The sequence below is a fragment of the Lissotriton vulgaris genome, chromosome 7 (genome assembly GCF_964263255.1).
Source record: "Lissotriton vulgaris chromosome 7, aLisVul1.2, whole genome shotgun sequence".
Lineage (NCBI taxonomy): Eukaryota > Metazoa > Chordata > Amphibia > Caudata > Salamandridae > Lissotriton > Lissotriton vulgaris.
In genome coordinates, this window is record NC_141695.1 from 994,975,643 (window position 1) to 994,988,137 (window position 12,495).

The 12,495-nt window shown below is 38.7% G+C and overlaps 1 protein-coding gene across 1 annotated transcript in view; it reads left to right on the forward strand.

Annotated features, from left to right (window-relative positions):
* Positions 1-12,495, forward strand: part of WWC1 (WW and C2 domain containing 1) — a 370,240-nt gene that overhangs the window by 167,894 nt on the left and 189,851 nt on the right. The window contains exon 3 of the mRNA XM_086931411.1: positions 2,290-2,493. Within this exon, the coding sequence (XP_086787537.1) occupies positions 2,290-2,493 (204 nt within the window). The remainder of the gene's footprint in view (positions 1-2,289; positions 2,494-12,495) is intronic.

Consider the following 12,495-nt stretch of genomic DNA (forward strand, 5'->3'; position numbering starts at 1 on the left):
GTCAGGCCCATTCACAACCGAGGCTTAATGCTCATAGAGGCGGATGACTTTTGTGTGAGTCCGTATCACCCTAGAATTTGATCTACTACTAAAAACGCTAGGCTTCTTCTGAAACCATGTAAAGTTTGCACTCTATTTCTGATGGCTGAAGCTCTTACACATGCTTGGAAGTTGACATTTTGTTGTGGATATTGTGGGCGATAATTGTGTGGTCTGAGAACCCAGCGGTCATGGTTTTGCAGAATTAAATATTTGTGCAAAGAGCACTTAGTAGTCCATCTCCTACCGGACCAGATATTACTTTGTGGTGTTATTGGAAGAGAAGCTCAGACCAATGCACATGGAAGGAGTGGTTTATATGAAAAAAAACCTGATCGACCTCATCAAGGTAGTTGACGCACGATCATGTGTAACCACTAATTAATGATACTCATATTGGTTAGGACAACTCTTTTATATTTTACTTATATTTTATCTGAAGGTTTTAAAAGTGTTATCTTATTTATGCTTTAATGGGAAAATGCTGAAATAAAGTATCAAGGTGATCTACAAAATGCCTTACAGAAAACATGATGGCGGAACCTCTGGAAAGCCTCTAATATTACGTCTTTATCACCACATATACTCAGGAAAAGAATGCAACAGTATATAAACATAACCTTTATAAGGCATGATAAAATGCTTTTCAGAAAGTCATTTATTGAGGGGTGTTCTTCATGTCCTATATCATTTAACTAGTTTGTTAATCAGTACTAAGCGAGGTTACTTGCTTTACAATACATACTCATGTGAAAGTAAAAAAGTGCAAGGTTAGACTTGAGTCTGTAACCATATCACATTTGTCAGTACAATAAATTTGAAAATACTTTGACAGTGGGTTGTATAGTGACCTATAATTTCATAGATTAATTCCCCGGTCAAGGTAGGTTAGATCATTTCACTGGTCCATTTGTTTACAACAGTAGCTAATCTCTTACCGTTCCAATTCTCTATAAGAAAACAAGTGCTCTTACTCCCCCCTCTCTACTTTGATAATTCATTCGATTAAGTGGACAAATTATCATGTGCTAGAATTAATTCAAAGAAGGTGTGTAGCCTTTATAATAGTTGAATATGCAGCCATTGCTGTGCAGTGCCTGCAGGGCCCATACAAATTCTATTTGTGAAGTGTTCAGGGCATATAATAAAGACAAGATATGATCTTGGGATATGTTAGTTTATGTCTGGCAGACTATAACAATTAGTAGATCTTTCCAGTGATATAAAATAAAAGGAATCCACATTCCGGTTGTAATAATCTGCTCCTGGCTAGTCACAAAAGATTAATTGACCGCCATTTAAAAAGAATTTGGCACAGGCCTTAAATACTCCATTAGAGAACATTATCACTGTTGCTTTAGATAATAAGGTAAACCTGGCATAATTTTATTTTAGTCACATTTCCTGAATGGAAGTTTTAAAATCTGTATTCTAAGGATACTCAATTTAGATTGTAGCTTAAAAAATGAACGAGGTTGCCTGCCCTTCCAGTACTAGATGTCATCCACATGTTTGGCTTCGCTTCTGATTGAAAAATTGGAAAATTGTGAAGCCTGACCATTTATGAGCGTATCTGTGTAAACGAAAAACTACCTGGGGAAACTTGAAGCCCTGCAGTCCTTACTCCTAATTTCTTGAATAGCATTTGGCTCTTAAATTTGCTTACATAAACTTGTCCGTCCTTTTCTGCAATAAAATCCAAATATTCACACTCTGACCCAGGATTATTTCATCATTTAATATAGATAAAGATTGTTTTTTAAAACATGTTATTTAAGGGAATGGTTACCTTCACCTGTCAGTACAGTACTTTCATTTTCCCATAATCCGTCAAATATTGGAAGAATAGCTTTTATTGAGGCATTTCGTAAGAAGACCTTTACAGAACTGATTGCACTGTTGCTGTGACTCACAACACCAACACTATGGATTACGTTCTTCAATGGGAGGTGTCTGATTCATATATGGAATTCTGCTCTTTTTTTCACAAACTGGTACAGCCACTTGTAGTTGCGATGCAGGGTCAAGATTGTCCTGTTTTAATTAACATTCAAGAATTCAAAGCTCATGTTTTTTGTTATTGATCAGGATTTTGACAAATGAACATTGTGCATAACTTAATATCATACCAAATAAATTATGAAAGAACATGTTTCATTATGTAGTAAAACTAGTATAGTGTTGATTTATATTGGATGAAAACTCATATGCAAATACTTCGCCTGACCCCCTTTACCCCTTCTATTACAGGAACCACACAACTGGAAGATCCTAGGGAGCTATGGCGGCGAGAACAGGAGCGAATGCTCAAAGACTACTTGGTTCTGGCACAGGATTCCCTGGTTGCTCAGAAAGAGATCTATCAGGTGAAACAACAGAGGCTGGAGTTGGCCCAACAGGAATATCGGCAGCTTAATGATGCTTGGAATCACAAACTGGGGTCGCAAACCAGCTGTGAGTATCAAAAGGAAGCAGTCAAAGTGCACATTACAGTCTTACAATTTATGGTTGTGAATGGAAATTTGAGAAATCTTCTATAGAAAATTTGTCTAGAATCGATTACACAAACCATGTATATTCATGCGTCATTTTCCTTCTTTGATTAGCTAAGTTTTAAGAATCTCTTACACATACATTTGATTTTCTTATTTTGATTGATACAGGGCATTTTGTATTTTTGATTTCACTTTTTCTTTTGAATAAGATTAGTCTTCTTTTTAAAGAACATATTTACCCTATTGGCTTAAGGGATTATACATTTATTCTACATTCTAGATGGGACAGAAAAATTTACTTCCCTTTTGTGTCATTAATTCATGCTATTCCATGACTCCAAACTGATGTCATAGAGAGACAACGATCTGACCAATCATTGAGAAAAAGGTAAAGCAACATTTGCCAGTGCATTCAATTAAACTGTTCTAGAGAAGACCTGTGCTGGAGAAGACCAGTTCAAGCTCCTGTTGCATAATTTGTCAACATGAGTAAAAGGTCACAGTTTGAAACTCACTGATGCATCCATCCCTAAACACAACTGTCGAATGTCTTATTGGGGCGGTGTATATAGTACAAAGAGAGTGTTAATTATTAGCTTTCATTGTTTAATTGGCACTGTCGGTGGGAGCAGTTATTATGAAGAATTCCTTCATTTTTTCTCATGAGAGATGTTTTCCTACATTTTGTAAATGTTGACAGTGAAATTCTTAAGGACATAGATTGTCTAGAAAAGGGCATAATATAGTCAGTACTTTTGTTGGAAAAAATAGTTTTTCGGAGTAATCAAAATCCTTTATTTCCGTTACAATAACCTTAAAAAGTATAATACATCTCATTTGATAAGCAATCTCATAAACCCATGTAAAACAATTATGAACTGATATGAAAATGATTCAAAAATTCATAACAATACTCTTTAGAAAGTGCAGTAAATTAATGATAGCAGCATCCATAGCTTCACGGCATCTCATAGAAGTCATCGCAATAGCAGACAGATGGAACCCCATAATAGATCTGAAACATCCTACTAAACGTTTTGTATGAAGAGAAGAAGAAGATGCACAATATAAAATCAAATGACAGAGCAATTATCTTTACCTTCTAGAACAAAGAGCTGCACACATTAGTTACGAAGTTACATAGCAATGGCTATTTGGATAACTGCCTCGGGATTACCGATAGATACATGTACACAATCAAATGTTGCTAGGCAATGATCTTGAAAGGGTACAAATAGAAGGCAAGAAGGTGTTGGCATACATAGGTTCTAGACATCTCGTAGAGGGAAATGCCAAATCTCAATGGGCAATGCTCTTTGAATTCACGAGGCGCACTAATAGCAGCATTCACAAAGAGCAAAACATTAGGCACAGTTTCAAACAAATTAAACTGACAACAGGCCCTGCCAAGTAGCAAGCAAGTTGCCTCATGCACAAATACTATACACACTCCCTTTGGTCAAATATAAAAACGTAGAACGATAAACATCATTCCTAGTTGTACCAGGCCCAAACCAAACAACAGTAAGTATACAATAGAGACATACCTCTGGCTATGCAGCATCTGACCAACCGGGGGCACAGTTATTAGTATCTCCGGCCCCTTCATCATCTTCACAAAATTGCATTTTCCAGCAGAAGAAATGTATTGCCCATCTCATAAGTTGGTAAAATTGATGAGAACACACACTCTTGTCAAGCCTAGAGGGGATCAACTGCACAATTGTAACTCCTCTGGCACAGGCCTGCACAGCCGTTGCTCTAACAGACCACTCCCACTGTAAGAATCCTGAAAGATCAAACACAGTAGACTCTGATGTGCCAGATCTTAATATGTGCAAGACCAACAGACAGTGCCTTACTTCTATATTAAGACATATTGGAAGAATCCATCTGGATCTCAGTATTTTGTATTTGTGACACAGCAACAGGAAGTGTGCCTCAGTTTCTGCTGTATTAGGTCAGAAAGGGCTGTCCACTGTCACTTCCCCCTCTTTGTAAAGCATTTACTCGAAAATGGATATACAAGGACTTTGCCAAAAGGGAGGGTAATTCTGTCCATGAACTGCTCAAATTGCGGTGTACATTTGTAGTGTAGATATTTATCTGTCAGGCCATCTCGCCTCACCTCCCGATATACCTTCTGAAGAGCATGTTCCCAGTAAATTCCCTTGACCTGCATTGCTGAGCTACCATAGATCTTACTGGGTTCTTGCCAGAGGCCTTCAAGTTTTAGCTCACTGCACAAGGTTTTAACAGCTTTCAGCCAGGGTGTGCTACAGTGCTTGGCTAGCAATATTAACTCATGTAGGGCAGCTCTATAAGGGGAAACTCCCAGGTTGTTCAAATTCTGACCAAATAAGTAAGGATTTTGGGGTGGGTAGTTTGGTCAATCCTGTTGAGGTTCAGGCCCCATCTTAAGGGTATAAGTGGTGTGCTTGCTGGGTCGTTCAGAGTAGATCTAACACATTTATATTCTGTGATAATTAATTGTGAATTATCAGTCAAGCCCCGGATTTCTGCCCCATATAAAGCACAAACTGTGGCCACAGCTCTATATACCTCGAGCAAAAGGCACACAAATGATGGATTCACCCACAATCATGAGATCTGTTTTTTTGGGGGATTTTTATATAGCGCTAACTAGACCCGAAGATATCCGGTATCAGAACTCTTTACATGAGCACCAGTTTTGTTACAGATGGACACATTCATTTTGTTAGGCATGGGGAGATTAAGAGATTTCCCCGGAATCACACGATGTTGAGCATTGTTGCCAAGACTGAAACCCAGCTCCCAAGCCCTGAGGTCGGCTGCTCTAGCCGTATTGCTACATCCGCTCCATCGTTCCTTTGCTCACCATGCCCCTCCAGTTTAGACCTAGCCATAGGCAAATCAGTTTTGACCCTGCTCCTCATGGAAACAGTCCAGCCCGAACTGCCAAGCCAGGTCCTCCCTAGATCAGCAACAAGCATCCTGGGACTGGGGCGCTGGCCCAGGGAGGGCCTGGCTTACCATACTTTACAAAGCATCATGAATTCAATAACCCAGGAGACATTTTTGTTTTTTAACTTTTCTGGGGCCACTGCTGTGCTCCCTTCAGACCCCGCACAACACTTTTAAAAATCATTGGTGGTGGTCCTGCTCCTCATGAGGGCACCACAACAACTAAAATATTGAAAAACAAAACCCCTGCAGAGCATTACGGAGTGCTTCCAGAAGGGAGCAGTGAATATTTTATGAGTGGCCTTGCTGCTTTACTATTAAAGCAGCCAGGCTGCAACTAATTTTATTTTTTATGTTTTTTTTGGTTCCCTAGTTCACCCAGCACACCCACAGCTAAGGTTTTTTTTTCTCACACATTGCCAGTTGTGTCTTTATATAATTAATATTCCTGTCAGCGTAGAGAGCCCACCCCTGCACTGCCATCCCCATTTTATATGAGGATGCCCGGTTCCCATACAGGGGCACCTCAACTTTAAAACCTTGGGGGCTGCATGGTGAGGCCCAGGGTACTCGTGGCACCGCAACGTCCCTACCAGCATACATCCTAGTACAGCAGGAGCCGGCTTTCCTCCCACTGCAAAAAAAACGAGGTTAAGTTATGTTATAGTTGGGTGAAAATGTCAGTTTCAACTGAACATTTTAAATTTTAATAAAAACACAGAAATTCACCAGTTATAGTTAACTCCAGTAACTATGACTTGTTCACCCACCATGCATGGTGTGTCATCAAGTATGTCGTTTTAGATGTCATCGGTGATGTTATCAATGATGTCCTAGAACATGACGTGAGTGATGTAATATGTGAGGTTATAAGTAGTGCAGGACATTCAAGAATGCACCCCGGGCCAGCACGCCTCTGTACACAAGCAATCCAAGAAGATGCAAACCCAGTCCAATTATCTATACATTTTGAAACTTATTTACTCATAACCTACTGAATAGATTTACAGCAAATAATGAAAAGCACACTTTCTGAGTAAAGATCTAGTTTTCTGCCAAATTTGATGTTGTTCTATAGAAGTGCTTTGGTTGTAGCGATGTTCAAAAATCCCTATAGAAAATGCTCAGGGAAATTGCATTTTGTACCCCCAAACCCCCCCCCCCCCCCCCTTTTTCTCAGCCCCCGCTTGATGACTCGCCGCCAAACTTTCCAGGAAGGAACAGAGGTGGATGAACTTTTTTGGGGGAAAGATTTGTCACGATTCTTCAAAGTTATTAGCACAACAAAAAATCCTTTTCCTGTGGAAACTAGGTCCTAACTATAACTACATAATATATCAATTAATATGCAATATGTCACAACAAGAAAATTCAGCAGCACTTGAGGATATCTAAATATATGAATTTATTAAGGGAAAACGTCAAAAAGAAGTGAAAAACTGCCAGTGTGTTTCGACAGTTGCCATTCTTGTTAACTGCTATTACTGGGGGTGCTGCTGATTCATTTTATTGTGTAATATTGGGTATGAGGCCCAAACTGTGTAGTGGGCACCGACAAGAGCATGCCAAACAGCGTGGTCACATTGTTGAAATATAGATATATAGATCTATATCTATAAATATATATATATATATATATATATATATATATATATATCTTCTCTCTATATATACATACGTAGGTACATATGTGCATACATACATACATTCATACTCTCTCAGTGAGTGTTGGTGTGGCTAGTGAACTTCCACCTAGTCGTAACTGAGAAAGTACTCACAACCATTTCAAATTACCTTTCACCATTTTAAATTTAATGCTAGAAATATTGGGGTAAGTGTGGTGTACCTTGCCCTAAACACCTTTTCCAGTAGACGTATAGGAATATGTTTCTTAACATAGACAAATATCTTCTCTGTGGAATAAAAAGAACAGTAATTTCTCATGTACATTTTCCACAGTGAAGACAGCCTGCAGAAGTTTGTGTCGAGTAGAAGGAGTGCATCTGGGACTTCCATAGATTTCCCATGCGTTCTCTTCAGGATTTCAGTAATCAAGACCGAAATATATAATGCAGGCTTTTGACTTTGGTTATGAATACACATTATATTACAATGTTGCCAAAAAGCTAAACTATCAGCTAAGCTAAGCCATTTACCTTGGTTGTATAGTTGTTGTTTGTTTTGGAGTAAAAACGAATGTTTTAATTTGTCCATCACGTTTAAAATGTATAAAAACTATTAATCTAGTTTGAGGGAAATATTTATTCAAAGGAATGTTGCACAGTGGACTTAGCCCCAGATTGTTTGAATGATGTTGTTTTGCTCAACTTATCTTGCCTGGAACCTTGAATAATGTGCAACAGTCTTGAACTGGGTACAAATAGTTAATTTAAATGTTTTAACAGTATTCGTACATAATTCTATTTCTTGGAACTATTTAAGAATTGGAAAGTGAGACTTGACACTTTTGATTAAAATAAAATGAGAAGAGAGCAACATATTTTGCCATCAGAGGACTAAGAATAGCACGATTCAGATGCAGTGACAGGTACAAAATATACACCACACTGTAGTTAGCAACAGAGTAAGAATAAAGCCAGACATCACGTCATTAACAGACATTAAGTTCAAGACAAAGTAATAAGTTGGGAAAACTAACCAAAATTGGGGGGAGAAGCTCATAAATAAAGTATTTTTAGTCCTTTTTTAAGTTTGGACACATTTGACTATTTCACATACGAGACCCAGATAATATTAAGCTTTGTCACTCCAGGCTAAATGTACTCACATTGGCTTTAGTGATTCTCTAATTATGAATGTTAGGCATTGGCAATTGGAGAATCACAAATTCACCCCTACAGACTCCAGCTCATACCATTTAGTAATTTCCTAAAACTCCCAATCACAATTTTCGAAATCACATTTTAGGAATCAGTAAAGGATGCAATTTGTGATTCTGTTATTACAAATGTCTCATTGCGCGGGGACTGATGACATCACAGCCGGGAAATGCTTGAAAAGAGCACATTTCTTAGAGGTGACCTCTGTGAAAAGGTGTGTAGAAGCTATCTTACTGGAGAGAAGCATGGCGAGCCAGGAGACAAGCAGACAAGGCAAAAGGTGGAAGAAAGAAAAACAAGTTTTGGGCATGTAGCTGGACATTTTGACAGAATAATGTATAGATAACAATGGCAATTGCTTGGTAAAGCATCTCCATCTGTACGTGAAGTGGTATTGGAGAAAACTTGGATAGACATTCAGGAAAAATCAGTGCTGTAGTCGTGACCCAGCACTGTGTAAAGGGTATCAAAGTGCTGGTGTGATCTCACGGCACGCACCAAGGAGAAATTTACCACCAGGAGGACAGGAGAAACTCATGCCACTGAACAACGTCAACACCGAAGGAGATGTTCGAAAGCATATTCATGTCTTGAGCCCTGCCTGGAGTCATTGATTTTGGACATCTGCTTCCCATACAACACCTACACGTTAGGGCACTCCCCCCAACCCCAACATTTATTATGGGACGTAAGTGCAACATGTTCACAACATCAGCATGTATATATATTCCAAAAATATTCACTCCCAGCATACATCCTGCACTGTTAACAATGATTCCTGTCATGTCATTTACTTAACTGCGATATTGTATTGTGGGACATGTAGTTCAGTGCTTTATGTGCAAAAGTTATTCCTTTTGTATGAACTATACAAAAATATATTAACTAAATTTACTGAATACTTTATTTAGAACTTAAAATAAAACACATAATTTATTGATGTAATATGTTCCGCCCAAGATAGTTAGCAGTGGCTTTTCTTAAAGATAAAACAGTAGAAGTGGCAGAAAAGCAAGGTGGCATGGACTTTAGAGATGTGGAAGGTGATTTTAGTGAGCCTAGCACAGCATCATCTTCGATCAATCCAGTCAGGATTACAGCTGCTCCCTAACCACCATAAGACCTTCCATCACAAAGAACAAGGCGAGAACAACAACAAACAAGACCTGCAAGGCTACAGACACCACTGGCAACCTATCTGCACCAATGGAAACATTTGAAAAGATGGAGCACTGCCATAATGACAAGTCCACGCATTAGGTGAGGAGTCATGTGGGGCATATCATCACTGCTAAAAGTTTGCACATTCAAGGGTTTCGATGCAGTTAAAAGCTATGCAGGTCTTAAGAAGGTGAGTTGGGATCTAAAACAAAGACATCCAAAGATTTAGGGCGAACACTGAGGAACAAAGAACAGTGGGCATACAAATGAAAGCAATGACAGGCAGCAACTGCACTTTATGTACCCTCCATGATGATTCTGGAACACAGAGACACAGTAACAGACATGCTGTGTGGAGGGTTAAACGTGTTAGAAGGTCAGTGGGCCAACATTCCAGTTCCACAGGAGTCTTATCATGGCACACTGTGAACTTACTGGTAGCTTGTAGGTAGAGATGAGTCACGTCAGTGGGGACGTAGTCGTGGGTTTGGTTCTAGTAACCTGCGCCTTAGAGAGTTAAAGACACAGACTTCTGAAAGTTAGGAGACATCAAGCCTTGTCAGTGTCTCAGTGTGTGAAACAGCTAATACAGTGTGCACCAAAAGCCCAGGTACAGATAGGGAAAGTATGGGTGCAGGGCCAGGAGCAAATATTGCTAGGGTAAAGAGAGGGTGAAAGAAGCAAAAGGAGTGACTTAGATGATGTAAATAATGTAATTTTATCCATATTAGTCCATCTGACTTCTTGTGTTGATGATGTATGCGATGGAAATGAACACATATTGTGGGTTGCACGTTGAAACTGTGTTTGTGTTCTACATGACTGAATGAATGGTTCTTCACTTTACCTAGAAATGTTTGTTATGTTTGGCCTGACTGCCCTTCCCTCTTTTGCTCTTTAGGTATTTAGATCTGTGGGTGTCTGGGGTGGGGGGATTTAATGGAAGGGGAGTCTTTATCCCGCAGAGTCCTCATTGTCTTGATCTGTGGTTACCCTTACCTCATTGCAGTGGTATCGTAGATTCCACAAAACTCAATGATTTTACAGCATCCTACAGAGCTCCACTAGTTTTCGTAAAGACAACAAAATCTTCCCTTAAGTTTTCCAAACCCGTTCAAATACAGATTGGGTCTTTTAGTGAAAATGTTCGTATTGATGCTCCCATGGTGAATGGGGATGCGGGTGTAGTGTAAGAAGCAATAGCATGTGCACTCCTACAGTAGAAATCAGCACACCCCTGACATATATGGTATGTTTGTGTACAGGTTGTTCAAGGTGTACTCATGTGTAACTTACCTAATAATTATCAATCTCTTAGCTCTTTTCTTGTCAAAAGTTCATTCAGGACACAATGTCGGAACATGAAGGAATCATGTACTCTCAGGTTTTTGGGCCAGCAAGTCTAATATTTAAGTCTGAACGACATACCACTTGTATTTTATGGTTTCTCTATAGGCATTCTGTGGCTGATGGTGGACATATCACTACATGGGCTCCATTAATAAAACACATTCCACCAATACAACCTGTTACATGTGGGGATTGTGCTATATGATAACATTAACCATGGTATCCTGCAAGCCCTGTTGTGAAGGAAGGAAAACAATGCTAACATGTATCCTGGAAAAAAGAATCATGGGAGGTTCTGAACATTTGAAAGTGTGCTTTGGGATATTCCTTCTTCCACTGCAATGTTGCCCTGGTATTTGCCAGTGGCAAGTACATGTAACGTACACAGGATCTGCACATGAGTAGGTATAGCATAACTATGTGGGGTGTTTCTAACCAAAATTGGGTTTATAATATCTGTTATTTCCAATAGGAGTCCCTCCTGTTCTACCTATACTTCCCATATATTTCCTCCTCACTTAGTGCGAAAAGCGTGACATGCTGTTCCTCCTCCTTTTTTGGCACCCAACATGCTCACACTCCTCACCATTGATGAGATACCATTCCGAAAAAGTGTCCTGCAATCTCTGCGTAATTTATAGTTTGCATCTGGCTACCACCTGCTTCTACCTGGTGATAAATTGTGCAGAGCACATGCTGTTTCTGTAAATGTTCGTTAATTGTGAATGTGTCATACATATCATCTATTTCACAATTCCGATTTGGAATTCACAATTTTAGTGTTAATTTAGTTTGCTATGCTTAACTACCAAAAATATATTTCAATTTTTTTTATACATAACAACACATACATTGTGTGTTCAGTAATCAGTTTGTGATTGATAACCAAATCACAAAACATGCTTATATCGGGCTTCATATACTTTCCTCCACATGTCTGACAGGAGTTTCAGATTAAATCTAGGATGTAGATCCTTTATCGGGGATAGTGTAATAGAATGGAGGCAGGTTAGGCAGAGCTTTTCAAATCCTACAGAGCACGTCCTGCCTGATAATAGCTGGCCATATTCATTTTGTGTGTGTGTATATATATATATATATATATATATATATATATATATATATATATATATATATATATATATATATATATATATATATGACATTTTTAATGACATTGTTCTTTACAGCTTGTCATTTTCCAATTTTCTACGTAATGAATGAAATAGGATGCCCTGTTATTTTGAAACCAATATTTTATTGTACACTGGACTAAAGTTGTGCTATGGTCCTGTCTCCGCAAACAGCACTCTTTAGGCAGGTTGTCAGTCAATTGTGCTCAACACATTTATCGTCATTGTTACTTTTATTTGTTCTGTTAAAGAGAACGTCACCCATCAAAAACTTAAGTGATCTGCAGTATACCAAGGGAAAGTATGAATCCACATGAAACCAACCATTGGTCTTTACAATTTGAGCCTTTTCAACTTTCAGACTCCATTAAGAGCTTTGGTTTTCCCGACATACAGCATAAGCTGTTGTCTCTCCCTGAAGCCAGACACCTAGGATTGGAATCTAAAAAATATTGGTGCCATTGAGTTGTGCATCAGTAGAGCTGCAAATAATAATGATATCATAGTAAATACCAGTGTTTTTAACAAAAA